At 44.9% G+C, this 21,284-nt stretch overlaps 1 protein-coding gene and 1 long non-coding RNA gene across 5 annotated transcripts in view; one reads left to right on the plus strand and one right to left on the minus strand.

Annotated features, from left to right (window-relative positions):
• The first annotated feature begins 6,755 nt into the window (after positions 1–6,755).
• Positions 6,756–21,284, plus strand: part of LOC146059791 (uncharacterized) — a 57,133-nt gene continuing 42,604 nt past the window's right edge. Inside the window, exon 1 of the long non-coding RNA XR_014470314.1 lies at positions 6,756–7,653. This is a non-coding gene — a long non-coding RNA (uncharacterized LOC146059791). The remainder of the gene's footprint in view (positions 7,654–21,284) is intronic.
• Positions 10,106–21,284, minus strand: part of ANKRD13B (ankyrin repeat domain 13B) — a 167,271-nt gene continuing 156,092 nt past the window's right edge. For all 4 annotated transcript variants that reach the window (XM_083172312.1, XM_083172314.1, XM_083172311.1 and 1 more), the window contains exons 14-15: positions 11,674–11,750; positions 10,106–11,093 (exon numbers count right to left, since the gene is read on the minus strand). In XM_083172312.1, coding sequence (XP_083028438.1) covers positions 10,904–11,093; positions 11,674–11,750 — 267 coding nt within the window. In that variant the 3' untranslated portion in view covers positions 10,106–10,903. The remainder of the gene's footprint in view (positions 11,094–11,673; positions 11,751–21,284) is intronic.

Consider the following 21,284-nt stretch of genomic DNA (forward strand, 5'->3'; position numbering starts at 1 on the left):
GAACGGGAGCCAAGCGGTGCTACCGCACGTAAGCGGAGTATTTACGCCAAACAACCCACTATTATATATCTTCTGTATTGCTAGTATTAATATTCAGTCATGTCCATTGTTAGCAGTTTTTAAGTGTGGGACAAGTACAGCATATGTGGGGGATTACTAAGGTTTCCTTGAAGCAGCAATGGTTTCAATTAAAGCACTGACAAGCGTCCTATTAGTGAGTAATGAGTAAAGGAGTAGATTCTATTGGGTTCAGGTGTTAATGGTTGTAGTCATTAGGCGTACGTTCGCCTACCGCATGAACGAGTGGTGTCCGCAAAGCAATAGTACACTTGTGGACACCGCACATTTCTGCCCTTTTTTCATCGCGTGCATTCGGAGTGGTTTCCGAATGTACGCCCCCCAACATAAGTGTACTCCCCCGTGTCCGCCCATGTTTCCGCCCCGTTTTGCCCACTTTGAAACTACGCCCATGTGTCATTCCGCATGACGCCCATAATACGCCCCTATTTCCCGACTGATAGCGGTGAACAGTTTTGGACGGGATTTGGCCGAACTGGTACCGAGTCAAGGCGTGGCACATGCGCGTAGCGTTCTCCACGCATGCGCAGACGTCATAAAGACGCGATCCGTAAGTACGCGGTAAAGTCCGCATCAATCAGAATAAGGGCCTTAGTTATTCGGACACAGACTATGATCGCGTCTTATTCCAATCTGACCCCAGCTCTACCAGCGCTATACCAGAGCAGTCCCAATTGTATCACGAGTGGGCCAAACTCAAGCGCAAGGAATCAGATTATTATTATCATGGAGTGACGCTCTCAGATTATGTACGTGAAAAGAAAATACCTCGTGGCTTCCGAGTCAAAAACGTGCCTACCATCGGCAGATTTAACATCCCGTTTTGCAAAGTATGGACCTCCATACTCAACAAATGTTCATTCGACTTGATGGTAGCCGTCATAGAAGAAGTGGCCAGAGAACTCACCATTATACGCGGCAAAATTACAGCCTTTGAAGTACTACACAAAGATACGCTACTGAATGACGCTACCACTAATTGGTTGGAGAAATTGACCTTGCAAACAGAAAAATACAAAAAGGAATTAATCCTATACAAAAAAAGTAAAAAAGACAAAGTCAATGATGATTATGCTAGACATGCAGTATACCCCTGGCTCACAGGTGGTGATACCTCTACCCGCCAAACCATCAGGAGAGGTAGAACACGCTTCAACCGATATGCACTTGATAGTGAGACATCGCGAGATGAACGCTCATCCAACAGCGATCAAGAACCTCAGGCCACATCCTCTGGTCATCTCCCTTTAGGGGCAAGACCAAGAGCCCTACCCCCAAGAGACCCCGCACATACACGAGGCGAGGGGGGCAAAACCAGAGGACGAGGCACAAAAGTACGTTTTCAACCGTCGAGGACCAAACAGAATTGATTTTCAATCTGTCTGACCGGGTATTAACCCCCACCGAAAACGCAGTACTATCTAGAGGTCTTAGCTTCGTTCCCCAATCCAAAATGGACAAATTCGACATGAAAGTCGAACTATTCAAATTACAAAGAAAGCTCAAATTGCGTGAGTTCTTTCAAGACAAACCTAGCGATACCACTGCCAACCCCAACATCAATGTTCCAGCCAAATTAGTTAAAAAATCCAAATTTGAGCCTGTTTCATTTAACCCATCCATCAAGACATTCACCAGAATGATGGAGCAAGATATCATGTCTCTGGACACTTCAGCCAACATTCATACCAATTTCAGCAAGGCTGAATGGGCAGCTGTAGATAGTCTTAAGAGGGACCCTAATATCTGCATACGCCCGGCCGACAAAGGGGGAGGGATAGTGATCCTCAACCTCTCCGAATACGTGACCGAGGCCGATAGGCAATTGTCAGATGCCTCAACCTACAAATTATTACAGAGGGATCCCACAGATGCCTATAAACAAGAATTGGACACCATACTCAGCAAAGCAGTAGCAGACCACATCATCGATGCTGCTACTCAAGACGCCCTCACCACAGAACACCCCATCATGCCGTTACTATATCTAACACCTAAAATCCATAAATCTCTGATCAACCCCCCGGGTAGACCCATCATATCCGCCCGGGGCTCCCTGTATCAGCCGATATCGATTTATTTGGATTATTTTATGCAACCATGTGTCCAAGCTGAACCCACATACCTAAAGGATACAAATGATCTGTTATCTAAACTATCCACATTGGACACCTTGCCTGACTCTTGTCTACTCAGTACCATCGATGTCACGAACTTGTATACCTGCATTCCGCACAAGGAGGGACTTGAGGCAGTACAAGTGTTACTTACTAACAACCCTGTTTACACAGGACCAGACATTAGATTCTTTTTACAGCTATTAGAACTTACCCTTAAGCGTAATTTCTTTGCGTTCAACGGTAGGTTCTACCTACAGCAACGCGGTTGTGCGATGGGGTCCTCAGTGGCCCCATCGTTCGCCAATACATTTATGTTTCAATTAGAGAGAAATTTGTTTACCAACAATCCTCAGGCCATCGACCAGTTGAGGTTTTATACCCGTTATATAGATGACCTGTTGGTCATATGGTCAGGCCCCGAAACAGCTCTGAGGTCACTCATTGATACACACAATTGTTCTTCCTCGCCCATTAAATTTACGTACAGTATTGAAACATCGCAGGTGCACTACTTAGATGTTAATATATCTATCGGTGGTGGAGGCCTGAGCACCTCCATATACACCAAACCCACTGATAGAAACAATCTACTACACGCTACCAGTTACCACCCTGCCCCCCTAATTAGGGGACTGCCACATTCCCAAATGCTCCGGGTCCGCCGCATTACTAGCGCGGCAGCAGATGTCACACCAGCTTTGGAATCTATGGCAGAGAAATTTATTCAACGTGGGTACTCACCTGAACTTATACAACAAACAAAAAATAAAATATCCAAAATGCCGAGGGCCAAGGCTCTCACCCCTAAAGCTAAAAAAGATCAATCTAATAGAACCATTTGGGTCAAAAAATACCACACAAGTAGTTCTGATATTGATCGGATATCTAAACATCATTGGCCGATTATACAGTCCGATCAGAACTTACCCACTTTTAAATCGAATACACTGATGAGTGCTTACAAAAGAGGCCCCAATCTTAAAGACCACCTTGTACGCAATGATATTCGATATCCCATTCCCCAGTCCACCTTTTTGGGTACACCCAAACTTGGATGCTACCGCTGCTGCGGATGCATCACATGCAGTCATCTAATTCCAGGAGATTGCTTTTACCACCCCCATACTGGGAAAAAATACAATATCAGACATCGATTGAGTTGTACTTCTAAGTACGTAATATATCTTATTTATTGCCCTTGTGGTCGACATTATGTCGGCAAGACCGACAGAGCATTTAAAGAGAGAGCAGCGGGGCACAGATCATCAATCAAAACAGCACTGGCCACGGGCAAAAGTGAGCAACCCGTGGCTAGACACTTCTTTGAGGCTAAACATGCGTTAAACACCTTACGCTATAAGATCATTGATCATGTGCCACCGATGTCCAGAGGTGGTAACAGATCATTATGCCTCCTACAAAAAGAGAGTCGCTGGATATATATGTTGGGCACATTGGCACCCAGAGGCCTAAACGAAAACCTTGGATTATCCTGTTTTTTATAACAATAATGAATGTACCGATAATCTGCAGTATATTATAATCCATTACCATAGCCATATGGCACTATTAAGATCCTTACTGATCATGACATAATAACATCTTGCCTATTAAGGCTCATTATCTACACTGCAGACGGTTTACAACTCATGAGATGTCAGTCGGTGGTCACATGACAAAACTGCCATGCACTTGCACTTTAAACGTCATATTTTACCCTGTAATTTTTTTATATATTTATTATTAGTTATTCACATTATTATCCATTATGCAGCCCATATTAATTGTGTCACTTTGTTTTACGTTGTTGTTAGTTGAATTTTTCACGTATGTATTGAATTGCTGCATATCCATGTAACCTGTACTCACTATGCGCTCTGTGATTGGTCCCTTTAGATCGGGCCCCCTCTGTGCCTCCGTCACGCAGACCGAGACGGAGTGACGTCATCCCCAAGCGCCCTCCCCATCGGGCGTGTGCCGGAGTCACGGACGGAGAGATGCCCAGCATAAAGGTAAGCCGCACTCACAGTTTCTTTGTTCACCAGCACCTTGATAAAAAAGCCTGCGGGCTTTGAAACGTCGGCACCTTATTTGCCTGCTGTCCTGTTTTCATTTCTGAGTGCCGCCGCGCAGCGCATATATATATATATACATACATATATACATATATATATATACATATATACATATATATATATATACATATATATATATACATATATATATATATACACATATATATATATATATGTATATATATATATATATATATATATATATGTGTATATATATATATATATGATTTCATTTTATACATTTTTTAAGACTTTTACCTGCGGGGGGGTTGGAGCTGGGGGGGAGCGCTGCGGCTGCTTCTTGCTGACAGGGAGCGAGGGAGGGAGAGCGGCTGCCGGAGGGAGAGCAGCTGCCGGGCGGGTGGGAGGGAGAGCGGCTGCCGGGCGGGTGGGAGGGAGAGCTGCGGATCAGTGGTAATCGGTGCCAGCACCGATCACCGCCGATCCCTGTGTTACCGAGCGGCTTAGCCGCCGGTAACACAGAAATAGCTGTGATTGGCTGTTCACATTTGAACAGCCAATCACAGCGATCGCCGACCGGTGGGGGCATCCCTGCCCCCCCCGGGCGGCGAGGGGGGATGTCTGCTGTCAGGGACAGCATACATCTCCAAACTGTCACCGCGTCTATAGACGCGGTGACAGTTAGAAGCCATGACGTACATGTATGCCATGTGTCGGGAAGTACCTCCCGGCCATGACGTACATGTACGTCAAATGTCGGAAAGGGGTTAAACTCTGCGTCCTCAGCATCAGTAATATTGCTACCACCATCTTACACACTCAATATACGGTAGTACTGGTTGTGGAGAAGTGTAAGCCTCCATACACACGGTGCAAATTTTGTCTAACTTTATATTCAATATTGCTATTATAGGCAAAATCGAATAGAAATCGAATGGTTTACAGCCGCATTCGATCGTGTGGGCAAGACTACAGTATATACTGTAGTACAATATGTACTATATTGTCTAATGCCCCATACAAACGGTGTGATTCATTTTAATTTTCTGGTACACATTCAATTCAGACTATAAAGTATATTTTTAGGTTTGATTTTGATGCCACGCATTGGGATTGAATGTGGCTGTAAACCATTCGATTTAAATTTGATTTTGCCTATAAAAGCAAAATGGAATAGAAAGTTTGACAAAACTGAACCAGGGCTTATATCGAATGTGTACATGGGGCCGTGTTATTCGATACCGATTGAATCGGGATTTAATAGAAAGTGAATAGCATTGTGTGTACGGGGCTCTTGTTTACATATTCACTGACTCCTAATCTTTTCACTACATTGTATACATCTATTGAATGTAATAATAAAGCTTCCCATGCAATAGTAAAGTTCCAAAACAGGCATAAAAGCTTTAAGTGTGTAAATTGTCCAGTATGTGCAGGTTCGTCAGCAGAAACATGCTATGACACAACGTGATTGGAGAAATGAAAGTTGTGAGTGTCTTTGATATGGTTATGGTATAAGAGGATAGCAGAGTCTAGATTGACACCAAATTGTTGACAGAAAAAATATTGACATAAATAGTTAACCTTTTGGTGTCTGGTATTTGATATTATGTTAATAAGAGTCACTAGTAAAGTGTGCACAGTGAAGTGTAGTGTGAAATTACATCCATTTCCTCTTATTGGCAGCACGGATGGTGTAATGCAGAGGTCAGGGAACTTTTTTACCCCAAAATATATTTAGATTGCTGCCAAGTGAATGGGAGCCAGGCTCATGTGCACACCGGCTTCCTTTAAGGTCTATGGTATAGTGGGCCTCTATACCAGGATATATTTTGTTGTGATGTGTCCGTATGTCAGGGGTCAGGGAACTTCTTTACCTTTTACTCCAAAATATATTTAGATATAGCGACGTTACCCCCTTGATTAGAAAGGTAGGAAATTATACAATTGTTATATACACTGTATCCCCAGAAATGTATGATATCCTGCTAGTACGGAACACAGCGTGGCAGCAATTGATGATGATGATGATGATTACCATGTATGGCTGTGTGTGGTACAAAAATTGTAGTGTCAGTCTGTGCAAATTTTTTCCCTAGATACCTTGACAGGAGCCTATAACCAGGCAAAGAAACTCGGCATTGCATCAGCAGTACAAACTGCGCACTGCCGAGTTGGCATAGCAACTAGTCACCTCTACTGAAGAAGTGGGCGGGCTTGGAGGCGGGGCCTGGTGCATCACACAGGGAATCGTGTTATACACAAGGGCCTGACTCACTGCACTGCATCAGGTCCTTGAACACTACAGTACTGTAACACACACAGCTGGGCACGCACACAGAATCTATATATATAGATTGTATATGCAATGAAATTAAATTCCTGGGGGTAATGGACGGTCGCGCTGCCGAGACACAGCCGGGCATATAGATTCATATGCATGCCCGGCTGTGTCTCGGCAGCGCGTCCGTCTATTAACCTCAGTAATTTTTTACCCCATTTGGGGTAATTTACCCCTGTTCCCTGACCACTGGTGTAATGGTTAGCATTACTGTGTTAGGACCTGGGCTTGCTGTGTTCCCAGCAGTAACCCTGATGGGCCAGTGACGGTGCAGGAAACCGGAAGTTGGGTGTTTTAATGGAACAAGAGTTCATATACTGGTATGAAGCTGGTAAATAGTCAGATGCTTAGATGTGGAAGGCACTTTGATGCTGAAAGAGCTTGAGTGGTTCAGGGCCATCGATGTGGGAACCAATCATGATACTGGAAACAGGTAGCACTAATAATCGGCCTGAGAACCGATGGCATGAGGAGTTGGTCTAGGAACCGATGGTAGCACTGGAAATAGATAGCACTGGTAGTTGGACTGAGAACCGATGATGGTGTCAACCTCTGAACCAATGGTATCAATGGAGACAGGTAAGTGTGGTAATAGGCCTGGGGATCGATGGTATCACTGGAGACTTCAGGGAATGCAGAGCTTGTATATGCAGTGGAGAAACCAGGAAACAGCTGGTACAAGAGGTCATGGATGTCCAGAGAACAGGTAGTAAGCTTGGAGCCTTGGGAGCTGACACTGGGAGTATCCACAGGAGACAGACAATAGTTCAAGGTACTGGAGGACTCTGGGAGGCCGCTTATATTCCCCAAGGTGGTTTGTGAATGGCTGCTGGCTGCAGCAGCAATTAGGGCAGAATCAGGAAATAGGTTTACCTGGCATTACTTGAACCATGTGATCATTGGGGAACTTGCTGGATGGGTGTGCAGGAGTCAGCTGACTGCAGGTGTCATGGTGACGCCCATGTCTCTCAGGGCCTGTGGAGAATGCTGGGTGACAAATAGCCACATGGGGAAGTGACACAGCGACATCATGCCAGACAGTGCTGGCAGACGATCTGCGGTGGATACCAGTGTACCGGTAAGTGGTGTGTGCGAGTAGCCTGATCATCGAGGTTCCTGAAATACTGTCTCACAGCACTGAGGTTGTGGGTTTGATTCCCACAATGGCCCTAATTGTGCAGAGTATATTCTTCCCGTTCTTGCGTAGTTTTAATCCGGGTTCTCCAATTTCCTCAAACAATCCAAAAATATATTGGTATGTTAATTGGGTCCCAACAAAAAATGAGTTTAGAATGTCTGTGTGTGCGTGTACATATGGTAGGGAATATAGATTGTAAGCTCCACTAATGCAAGGACCAGGGGCGAATTTAGGGGTCAGGCCGCCCCTAGGCTTAACATTTTTGGCCGCCCCTCCCCCCCCCTACATATGCCCAGTTAAGCTGTAACACAACTTGTGGGGGGAGGGACAACATGGGGACGGGAGGGAAAGAAGGGACACAGGAAATGAGAACAAGAGGGGGTCACAGAACATAATGTGTGACACAGGACCTTTGCACATAGGGGGTAGAGAGGGAGAGAAGGGACATAATACTTAGGGGAGGGGGTGACACAGGGCAAAGGCACACAAGGGGGGAAACAGGGTAGTGTGAACACATGGCCTAGACACATGGGGGGTGGGAGAGGAGGGACACAGGAATGGGGACATGAGGAGAGAGGAGTGGAAGGTCACAGGACCTGGCACATGAGGAGGGGGAGAGATGGGGCACAGGACCTTAGGCAATTAGGAAAAGATTAAGCCACCCCAGGAGTGTCAGGACCGCAGACTGCATATATCTATACACACACACAGACACATAATTACACAGTAAGTGCCTAAAAAGATATATATTTTTTTTATCTACATCCCCTTACCTGGACCTAGCTTGTAGTTTGGTCGGGTGAGGAGCAGTTAATTTGTGCCATGGCTGACCCTGTTTTAACTGTGTGGACTGTCTGTGGAGCACAGGCAGCACTTCCTGCACAGGGATGTGTGACCCAATAGCTCCATACCCTCCAACATTTGAAGGGCAGAAATCGGTACATACACATAAAGGGGCGTGGTCATGACTAAAGTGGGTGTGGCCACTGGTAAAGGGGGCGTGGTCATCCCCTTTCTGAATGTGGAGGATAGTCTACGTACAGTAAAAGAACCCCAAGAACACTCAGGGCAAAATGACAGGCGGAACATGAAGGATTCTATCATCCAGTCCAACTGTCAGAGTTCTAGTTCTATACGCAGTGTAAGTGCTGCCAGGTTTCTGTATCCTACCGTAACCAAATGCGGTCAGGAGTAGGGCGCGGTGGTCAGGAATCCGGCCCCCGAGCGCTGAGGAGATGACACATCCAAAGTGTGTTGTACCAGGAGCTGGAGAATGCTGCGTTGTAGTACACGGTGCGCGGATGGTGCAGAGTGTTCCGCGCTTCCGAAGCAGCAGCCCTGGGGCGAGCAGCAGCGCCTGTACAGGGAGCCCGCAATGCCAGGAGCAGGAAGCAGGCTGAAATCGCCACCACCATGTCTGCACCCACGCACCGACCGCGAAGTCCCATGCTGTGCTAGCTCTCCTCTCTGTGTTCTTGGTGTCCGAAAATCACCACTGTGCATGCCAGAGAGGGCTAGCACACACGCTGTGATCTCCCCTGATTGCTGTGCGATTGGGTCTGCGGTGCCGGCGCATCAAGTCACAACGTGTCGCACGCTGGCCCGGGACCCGCAATGCACCCTTGGGAAAGGGTGCATTGCGGGCAGAAAAACCGGTACATTCGGTACACTTGAATTTTGCCGGTACAGACCGTTTAAAAACGGTACTGTACCGGCAAAATCGGTACTGTTGGAGGGTATGTAGCTCCGCCCCCAAAACACCGCTGGCTGGGACTGGGGGCATTACCTTTGAAAGAACCTGACAGTCAATGGAACACGAGAGGAGGTGGGGGCTGAAACACAAGAGTAAATGCTAGCGCTGTCCCCCGCTGTTAGAGGGATGTTGCACCTGCCAGTCAAACAGGCAGCTGCTGAACGTCCGTTGTGCCACTGCATTCACGGAGGGGAGGAGATGTGCTGTACTTTACCTGACCGCACATCACTCCTCCGCTCCTCTCAAACAGTGCCTTTGTCATTGTGTGTGTGTGCATGGCAGAGCGGGAGGGTAGCGGCGGGTAACGAGCGACGCTGCCGCTGACATATGATGAATCATGTCAGCGGCGGTGCCGCTTGTAACTTGCCGCTTCCCACCCGCTCTGCCATGCTGTTATTTAAAAGAATGGCAGCCCGCTGTGCCGCCCTTGATTGGTGCCGCCCTGAGGCCCGTGCCTCACGGGCCTAGGCACAAATCCGGGCCTGGCAGGGACTGATGTGAATGTTCAAATATTCTTTGTAAAGTGCTGCAGAATATGTGTGTGATATATAAATAATTGGCAATAAATAAATTGGCAACTGGTGGTTCCTAAACAGTAATACAAATTGGTCACTCAAGTAAATAAAGTAGTACTATTAATTAAAGGCTCTGAGGTGGCAGCTCCGTTTATTACCATTTTATTTTACATCAAACATGGAATTTTTCAATTTCATATGAAAGGAAACCCTAATTTTCAGTCCATTTGTAGAATTTGTGGTTACTGCACATCATCCAAAAACATGTGGCGTCATTTGTGGGAGGTTGTACAAGGAGAAAACAAGCTTCTCTCTGTCTTCTCTTGCAGAAACATTTAATATACTCTTTGTCATAATTTGATACCACTAACATAGAATTGACCCTGATAATTAAAGAATAAACATATACTGTTTATACGAACCCCAACATTTTCTTTACATCCATCTACAGCCCTGTATGGAGGCCACTAATCCAGGATGTCCATTTTCTGTTGGAGCCACCAAACTGTGAAAATGAACCAGTTTGCTGCTGGAGGGTTTGCAAACTATAAATATGTCAGTATCCTGCTTTTACCTCCAGCAACAAAAACAAAATTTTAATCAACCTGTCCACTATGGCATGGAAGGGTGACCCTGCCCACTCGGAGCTTGTACCTAGTGTTTGTGTTCTGTTGAGTTCCATCACTTTATTTGACACTTCCTAAATCTGGGAAAGTAGGAAGTATGTCAACAAAAGGCTACAGTGGTGTGACCCCTGTTGCTGGCTCATGTTGCAATGCATTGTGTGTGATAGAATTATGCACCCATTACTGTCCCTGATGAATGTTTTAGACACTGGTCCAGATATTTGCATTCCCAAGTGAGTCCTTCGGTAATCTGGGTAAACCTCCTCAGGTGCTCGTCTTGTAAAGTTGATGTCCTACTATTTCTCAGTTAATGAGAGCTGTAGGATCCTTTCTAGCTCTTCCTCTTCTTGCTGTTTCAGCTTCTCCTCTTCCTCCAATTCCTTGGCTGAGAGTTCCATGGCTATCCGCAGTTGCTCCTTATAATTGGTGAATGTGTTGCTGGAAACTGTATGTGGGGGGCTGCACGGCTGTGTGTGCTGAGGGGTCCTACAGAAAAAAATCCCAATTAACAAAAGATTAGAAGTCTTAAAAGGAAAAAAAAGATAAAAAAAATAACAAGGTTAAATATTAGCATAATTAGTTGAAACTACAGTACACTGTCTGTGGAACAGTGACACATTTGTATTTGTATCTATAATAGATGGGACTGATTCCTGTAACATCCTGTGCTCCTAGGTCCACACATACTGTATGTAGGCATCTGAAGTGCTATTATACAAAAAAAAAGCCTAGTACAGTAGCTTTCTTTTTAAGAACATCCCAGATACAGGGCTGCCTCATTTCCCATGCTCCTAGATGTAGCATGAGAAGAAAGTTAATTCCTACAGAGATGTTGAAAAGAGAAATAAGTTGTACCTCCGGAAGTACCCTTAAGATAAAAGGGAATCTTCTTCAAACAAAGCTATAAAAGGCATTTCTGAGAGGCTCTATAATGAAATCTAACATTCCGTAGACAGCACAACAGTTTACATTTTAAAGGAAAATTTCGGTTCCCTCTAATTGTACAGTATGGCCAGCAGCTGTGTGACATAACTGGTTTATGGTCTTGAATTAGTGCTTTACCAACCTGTCTCCTTTACGCCCTTCATTTGACATTGGGTGTGTTCCTGGCTTGCTGTTTGTAAGAGCTTCCCAAATGGTTACCTGTAAAGTCATTATACAGAAATGATCATATTTACATGCGTATTGTTTCTCCTGCAACATTCATATAGATTTATAACGGTAAATATACTAAAACTCATTTTTAACAGCTGCCACGTATTTGGCCTCTGAATTTAAGGGGCAATTAGATTAAGAACACCACAAAGCATATTTTGTATCTAATATTATTACTCTATAAATCTAGTGATGGCTGAAACTGCCGAAGACACCCTTTGTGTACTGTAGGGGGCAAAATGAATGTGTTGGTCCAGTGTTTTATTGAGTCTGTGTCTGTGTGGGCTGTGGATAAAAATAATTTTGTGTGTCCAAACATTTTTTATTCTATCAAAGGGACTTTGGGATTGTGGGCAGATCTGTGTGATGTCATAATGGGCCTTATTCTGGTCGATGCGTAATTTTCCGAATTCTTTCGGATGGTGTTTTTTAGCCGTCTGCGCATGCGTGGGCAACGCTATGCGCATGTGCCACGCACGGTCTCCGTACTCGTTCTTACTAATACCGTACAGAAATGTGCACCGCATTCACTCGGGAGATATGGGCGTATTATGGGCGTCATTCGGAAGTACACAGGGGCGTAGTTTCAAAGTGGGCTAAACTGGGCGTAAACATGGGCGTACACGAGAGAGTGCACTAATTATGGTAGGCGTGCATTCGGACAGAACACCGACTGCAAACGAACCAAAAGGCAAGAAATATGCGGTGTCCATAAGCACGTATTTCTTTGCGGACACCACTCGGTCATGCGCTAGGCATTCGGATCGCCCAATTAGTACGGCCGCACCTGAACCAATGTCACCTGAACACAATACAATCCACTCCTCTACTCATTACTCACACTCTTTTCATTGCTTCAATTGGAAACCTTGCAGCTTAAATGGACCATTACAAAACAGACAAATCTATGCTGAAAGCACGGCTGCATTTTTTACACACATTTACACTGCAAGCAATGGACAGAACTTGCTATCACTAATATAAATATACATGTCACTTTGCATTTCTTAGATTTATGTATGACTATGTTAAATGTATTCATGATTATCATTACTAATTTTACCCCCTTTAACATGCCCACAGATGAGCCTACCCAAGCAGATGAGGGTGTCCGTGGGGCCCTCCTAAGACTCCGACATCATCTGCAGCTGGTCCTTGCAGACCTGCAGGATCTTACAGATCTACTGCTTTTGGTTTTTTTAAATTATATTTTACTTTTACAAAATTTATGTTACAAATAGTTTATCACAGTTAGAAGTTGTCTGTGTGTTTTTATAACATTAAACAGTATATGTGTAAATTGTTTATAATAATTTTCAGTAGCAAAAGGTACATACTGTATATAGATGTATGTTATTGTAGTGTGTACATCCTTGCAATACACAAATGTACGATAATTGTAGATCTATTTACATTATCCAAACAACAACATACACACACACACACACACACACACACACACACACACTGTGTTTATAACTGTTGTTACGTTTGCTTTATTATGTGTTAGTAATAATTAGCACATTGTAGAATATTGCATTTGACGTGCAATTATGATATCACATGCATACATAAAACCTAGATAAAGGGGTGACAATGAATAAATATCACTTCACATGATGTAAGGGTTAATGTCTGTAATGGATGTGGTAGTAATGTGTTTAAGTATCTATTAGGATTTAATTGATTCCAATTCCAAACAAACACTTTTTCATGAGGTTGGCTAATTGCATAAGTGGGTCATGTGACCGATTTCTGAGTTCAGATAATAGTGGTGAGTTTTGCGATAATACACCGCATCGATGCATACGGGCAGGTTCCCGTCCGTTCTGACGCGGTAAGACCGTGCAGACGCTGTAAGACCGTGCAGAATATGTGTGTGTCTACCGCACACGCAAGGTTTGGATGTCGTCCGTAAACACGCCCTGTTCTTAAAGTGTGAGTCCGTCCGAATGCGGAGGACCGGTGGGCGTTCCTTCATACCATGTCCGCACAGCGTGGCGTGCGGTCCGCTCCGAAAGAATTCTGAACGGACCGCACCAACCAGAATAACCTCCAATGTCACATTATAGTTGCGCAATGCACCTCTGGGAATGTTTTGCCAGGATATCTTTATGGGGCCCCTTGGAACAATATGAGCCCTAGGCAGCCATCTACAGTAGGTTTGCTTGTGGAAAATTTGCCTCTGTAAAATAACTGTAGCCACCCATCAAACATTCCAAGCAAATATTTGTAGTCATCATCATGACCTGTACTGTTTACCTTATAAAGGATGAATAATCTTTTTTTACACAACATTTTTTATTCGAATTTACATAATAAATGTGAGCGACGCTGGCATTTTCAGCAGATACTTTGAGAGATGTGCAAATGGTTAAACATGCTTGGGAAAGACCTAATGATATCCCTACAAAGAACTTAGAATCAAATAGGGATGAGGTTACAAAAAGTTTAAGTTTAATAGGGTCATGTGGTTGTTCTCATCTGCCGTCATATTCTCTATGTCTATCTATCTACTAAGCCAATATGTCATCTGCTGATGCATCTAGTTTACAAGCCACACAGCAAAACACTACTACCATCTTATATAAAATGATATGTTTTAATTTATTCTGAAGTAGCGATAACTAAATTCTGATTTACAGATGTGTTTCGCTATAGCTTTTCTGCTTTTAGCAGGGTGCTGTAGCAAGACCGCGATGTGAATGCTGTGTGTGGCATGATGTGCTCATTCACATCGCTACCAAGTGAATGGGAGCCAAGCTCATGTGCACAGCGGCTCCCTTTAAGGTCTATGGTATAGTGGGAGTTTGTATTTTCACGCGTGCCACTATACCAGGATATCTTTGCTGTGATATGTCCGTATAAGTCAGGGAACTTTTTTTTTACCCACAAATATATTTAGATACGAGAACGTTACCCGCTTGATTAGAAAATAAGGAAATCATATAATTGTAATACACGCTGTACCCCCAGAAATTGATGATATATCCCTCTAGTATGGTAGACAGCCTGGCAGCCATTGATGATGATGATGATGATTACCATGTATGGCTGGGTGTGGTACAAAATTTGTACCACACCCAACCATACATGGTAATCATCATTAGCATCAATGGCTGCCAGGTTGTGTGTGTGGTATAGCCATGGATGATGTGACGTCCAGGCAACTATTAGTGTCAGTATTTCAAGATGCTATAGTGACAGTCTGTGCAAATTGTTTCCCCTAGACTAGAGATGGGTATACCTTGACTGGAGCCTATAACCAGGCAAAGAAACTCAGCGCCGCAGCTGCAGTACAGACTGCGTGCTGCCGAGATGACGCAGCAATTAGTGAACCCTACTGAAGAAGTGGGCGGACTTAGAGGAGGGGCACGGGCATCACACAGGGAAGCATGTTATACACAAGGACCTGATGCACTGCACTGTGTCAGGTCCTTGTACACTACAGTACTGTAACACACAGCCGGGCATGCATATAGAATCTATATATAGATTCTATATGCAATTAAATTAAATTCCTGGGGGTAATGGATATAGATAGATTCATATGCATGCCCAACTGTGTCTCGGCAGTGTGACTATCCATTACCCCCAAGAATTTCATTTTTACCCTATTTGGGGTAATTTACACGTTCTCTGGTTCTCTCTCATTCACTGGTATAAGTGGACACATTCAGTATGTAAGTGTGAACAAACTTACATGAGGAGACGTGTATACGTACACTGCTACATAACCATTCCTATATAGATAAGCATAAATTATAAAGAGATCATATACTGGTATTCAGAGGCGTAACTAGATATTCGTGGGCCCCATAGCAAAAGTTTGTAAGGGCCCCCTATATATTAACTGATGGTGATAAATGTATGCAAAACATATTAGTTTGACAGCAAAGATGGGCCCTCTTCAGCTCTTGGCCCCATAGCAGCTGCACCCCTTGCACCTATGGTAGTTAAGCCCCTGCTGGTATTCTATATCTAGTTTTACAGTAATGAACAATATACTTCTATACAATCCATGGAAACATGGTCAGATTTATATACACCAGCATCAATATATTATGTGAACATTATTCATAAAAAAAGTAAGAAATTCTATTGGATCCTAAATTGCCAGGGTCTCTTTAGGGCATTTTGTCCTGGTTGAATAAATCTGCAGTATCATTATCAGTATAAGCCACAGTATATTATTGTACAGATAAAGAAGTCAATCCTAAATACCCATTTAGTTTGACACCACTCGATGTAATTTGGATATAAGAATTATGAAAGAATCATCCAAATCTCTTGCTTAACAAAAGGTTACTCCAAACTATAAGATTTGCTCCCAAACTGTTACTGTCTCTTTTAGGGCATCACTACTGTATCTTGGCTAAGTAACCCTGCTATTAGCAGTATAAAACACAGTAGTTATTGTGCAGACATGCCTGTTCATTTAAGATCCCCATTAGCTTGGACACTATGCATTGTAAAACAAATATCAAGGTAATCTGGAGATAAAAGCAGGATGGAGCCTTAAACACTGTGGTGCTGCCTTGGGGAATCCACCAGATGAGAACATCTAGTCGCAGTTGAATAAAATATGATGCTAAGCATATCAATTGTACTGTGAAATGGTAGCGGTCATTATAATTATTCTAAATAGCAGTGCTTAGTACAATAGAGGGCGCATCTGCATTTTTCTGTGCGGGTATAAAATTGACCCATAGATTATATAGTAAGTATAGTGTTTATTAAAATTATAACAGGATAAAATATCAGTATGTGATCAAGTTATGATCATCTATATACAGACGGAGCTGGCTTCAGCGTTGTGAGGGTTGGCGATAGAATTGGCAGTCCTCACCAGCCGCCAGGCCCCGCCACCCATCGGATGGGGGTGTGCGCGCATGAGACGATCGCGTGCCGTTCTGACGGAGCTCCCCGCTGCTGTCCGTCGCCTCCCCGTCCACCATGGCAGGTCCCCACCGCCTCCCTACACCCCCACCTAACCCTGTCTGTCTCCCTGAAGCGGAGACGGGCAGGGTTTCCGCCGCCCAGCGACTGGGACGCGCGTGCGTGTGGGATGCAAGCGCGTCCCAGTCAGCTGGAGTCCCTCTCAGCCAGCGCTCGCCAGCGGGGACATACTGGCGAGCGCTAAGGCTAAATGAGAGGGTTTCCTTCTGTAGGAATGGTTATATAGCAGTGTACTTATATATGTCTCTGCCTTCATCTACTGTTCGTATACAGATGTAGGCATGTTCGGCTTTGTGCGTTGCATGCAGAGCTGACACAACTAGCGCGCCCCAAGACTAGGATGTGCTCGTACATATGCAAGTCCATAGGAATTAATGGAGCATTAGCCAACTGCGAGTAATCAAAGTTTGGTTCACCATGCAGCATGCCGCAGGGGACAAGGAGGAATATGGCTTCATCTGTACTGTACTGTAAGCAGTGGCTGTTTTTACCTATGGGCTGCAGGGCTGCAGCCCCCCCCCAGGTAAAATCTGCCACTGTAGTGAAGCCAGATGCAGTCTGTGAGACTGCACTGGCTTCAATGTGACTGGCAGTGACTTCCTATTGGAAGTCCGACCTGTCAGTCAACAAGGCAGTCATATTGGGAGGCGTTTCCTCCCTCCGGGACGCCTTGCAGCCAACTGTTGTGCAAAAACGGCAATTGTGCATGTGCAGTACCTATATTGGTACTGCGCACGTGCTGGTCCCGGTGCCTGTCATTTATACTGTACAGGTGCCAGGACCAAGATTCCTTCTATGGGCTGTTGCTGAAGCAGCCCATAGAAGCTGGCCGAATGCGCAGTACATATGTTTGTACTGCGCATACACCAGTGATGACAGGCACCTATGATGACACCAGCACCGGGAAACAGGAGGAGAGCGGCAGCGGCCTGCATTGCGGTACCCCCCGCGGCCACAGGCAGGCACCCTCCCCCAAAAAGGTAGGAGCTGCCACTGGCTGTAAAGGTCCATACACACTGGGCGACTATGGACAGCGATGATAACAATCACCGCTGCAGGGAAAGCCACTCAGCGCATACACACTGAACGGCTTTCCCCTGCCCGGCGCCAGCAGAGGGGGGCTTTGCATAGTGCAGAGCTATGCAAAGCCGTCCTCAAAGCCGCTCATCTGCTGCTATTACCAGCAGATGAATGGCTTTCCCGGCGATGGTGCTGGAGCACGCAGCAGCGCTCACAGCTCATCGCCGGGCCATACACACTGGGCAGCTTTGAGCTGAAAGCCGCTCAAACAGGCTGTTTTGAGCGGCTTTCAGCTCAAAGTCGCCCAGTGTGTATGGGCCTTAAGTCACTACATGTGGCATCAATGTATATATTACTGGCTTATTAGTTACATCGGTGGGCAGTGGTGCTCGTAATTTATGCATTGCTGGCATGTGCCAGCTATGTATATATTACTGGCTAAGTCATTGGTGGCAGTGGTGCCAGTAATATATACATTGCTGGCAAATGCCAGCAATGTATATAAACTGGCTAATAACTAATTAATTGGTGGCAGTGGCGCCAGTAATATATACATTGCTGGCATGTGCCTACTATGTATATATTACTGCCTAATAAATAAATCATTGGTGGGCAGTGAATGCTCCATGTGGAGCACGTCAGACAGTACAGGGAGGAGGGGGGCAGGTGATCCGACGGGCTGTGCGTGGGAACAGCAGCGCTCCGTGTGGAGCAGAGTGGTGCGAAGTTGTCAGTATGCGACGTGCGCCAGGGCTGGGGAGCAGGGGGAGATGGTGGTGGAGGGAGCGGCGCAGTCGTCCGGGTGGTGAGTATGCTTTAGCGCCGGGGAGCAGGGGGAGGGAGCAGACGGTCAAATATGAGCCATCATCGCTAGATGTGATGGTAAAACCAGCAGACGGCCCACTTTGCTAGCGATGATGTGGGAGCGCACATTATAGCTAGTCGGGCATCGGTGGCACAAAGGCCCTTATTCTGATCGGTGCGGCCCGATCAGAAATATGCGGTGATGTCCGTCTTGGCGAATCCCCGCCTTCCATACGGATCGCCACCTCCGTCCGTATGCGGATATGTGGCGGTCCGCATGAATGTGGACGGGGATACGCCTCCTCCATGGTGGGAGCAGCCCCTGCATTCGATGGTCGCTGAACATCGAATGCAGGGCCGCACGCTCCACCAGGTCCCGCAACACAAGACCACACGGACACTTGTCCGTGTAAAATCTTGTATGGGGGCGGGCAGCTGACATCCGGCGATGTCAGATGCCCGCCCCGTACCCACGCGTCACGGCCTCATTACCATGCATACGCCCCGCGTTTGCATGGGAACGCCCATGAAACGCGGGGCATTTGCATAGGGTAATGAGGCTAAGTAGCCCCTCACGTCCCTCTACGCCCCCTGTGCGGCGTATAAAGAATCCATGCGGCGAAATCGCCTGCACATGCGCAGAGTGACCTCTGCACATGCGCAGACGATAAACATCGGCGGCCCGTACGCAAGCGGGAATATCCGCACCGATCAGAATAAGGGCCAAACACACTTGCAAACGGCTGTTTTGAGCGAGTTTCAGCTTAAAGTCGGCAAGTGTGTATGGGCCTTTAGAGTTACTGCTAGTTAGGAATAAATTAAAACCTATAGTTTAGAGATTGTAGCATACATTTGTATTTGATTTATTTGATCTCACCGCACTTCCTACTTCACTTCACATTTTAAACACTTTCAACAATTTGTTTTAATATTTCACTGTAATAAAGCTATTTAAAATTAGCCAACCAGTGAGCCTGGTGACATTGCAAATGGTATTGAAGGGACAGTGTGCCTTTTTGCAGATAACACAAAGGTATGCAATAGGGTAGACACACCAGAAGGGGTAAAATAAATGATTAATGATCTAGGTAGATTAGAGGAATGAAAGGGAAGAAGAAAAGACTCTCTCTTTGTAGGGGCACTCTTTGATGATTTAAAGTTTAAATGTTGGTGTAAAAATATCACATAGATGGAGGATGGGTGAACCACACAAATCACTCACCGCTATGTTGCCCAAACGGCATTGAACTAAAAATACTAGACAACAGTGTTGACAGGAGGGCAGAGTTGGGGCTCCCTAAGGCGGGGCTCCCTCTTGGTCCTGTCTATGTAAAAATAGAGTTGATTAAAATATAACTTTTAATAAGCACTTAGTAAAAATTGCTAGACAAACATGTAAACAAGAGAAAGAAGGAGAAGACTCTCTCTTTGTTGGGGCACTCTTTGAAAATGATTACGATTCAGTAATCGAAAATGTATAACAATGTGTCATACGATATTATCAATGAGTCATGAGTGTGCCCTGTGGGCATAACGTTCCCCGGTTCTGTGACACTATGAATTCTTGACTCAACAGAGTACAGGTAGCTCCTTACCCACAAACCAGGTGAAATTCCCCAACACTGTTAGTGCGTTAGAGGGGGATCACCTGCGTGTTACTAGACCGGGGTGTTAAGCTGTAAAAACTTACTGGGATTCACTTAGTCAGAACCACAGGCTATCCATTAAAGAGTAAGGGTGTAGTGGATAGCTCCATACATGGGATTACACCAAAGTAGGTAATTTGTATCAAATATTGTTAGAACAGTACATATTTTTTAACATTGTATCGAAGAGGTAGCAGTCCCTCTGCTAAGTTTAACTGTACAAAGAGAAAAAGAGGGGGGTAAAAATGTGGGCTGACTAGTGATCCTCTTATTTTGTTAGCCAAAAAGAGGAAATATTTTTAAGTAAGATTCCGCAAACTTGGGAATCTAATTTAAATAGTGATAGGCTTGCCTTCCCAGCCGACGGTCCTATCTGCTTATAACCGTCTACAGAGAGCGCCTGTCATCAGCAGTAGGCATGTCAAGTGTTGAATAGAAATTATCACAGTCTATCTGCCACCATGTCAGCAGTTGCATATATATTAGCAATAAAGATGGATATAAATAATAGCAGTTGGCAAAAATACACAAATAAACAATTTGTTTTAATCCAAGCTGAAGCAACCATCACAGTCTACCTGCCACCATGTCGGCAGTTGCATATATATTAGCAATGAAGATGGATATAAATAATAGCAGTTGGCAAAAATACACACATAAACAATTTGTTTTAATCCAAGCTGAGGCAACCTCGTATTAGTTGTGTTTAGCCGACAGCTGTCGTGTCGACATAACGAATTGTGCTGTCTATCTCTTCTAATTCTGTCTCAACCAGTCTCTAGCTAACAGCAATGTGTATGGTATCCTGTCGGTATTCTAGATAACAGTTTTTATAGATGACAGTTAATGTCTGTTAACTCGTCAGCAGCTCGGGTACTAGATTTGTATTCAGATCCCTGTATCACAGTATGTTGGAAATAATACAAACGCTCCCGCTAAGTGATTGGATAGGAATTGGGGATATTTGGGTGGGGAACGGGGAAGGGGGTTATTTTAAACACGAGGAAAGAGAGGAGAGGAGGATCACAACAAGAAAGAAAAGAAAAGAAGAAAGAATAGAAAAAGGAAAAAAGGGACCAGATGGAGATAGGAG

This window comes from Crinia signifera, chromosome 2 (assembly GCF_055691185.1).
Source record: "Crinia signifera chromosome 2, ASM5569118v1, whole genome shotgun sequence".
NCBI lineage: Eukaryota > Metazoa > Chordata > Amphibia > Anura > Myobatrachidae > Crinia > Crinia signifera.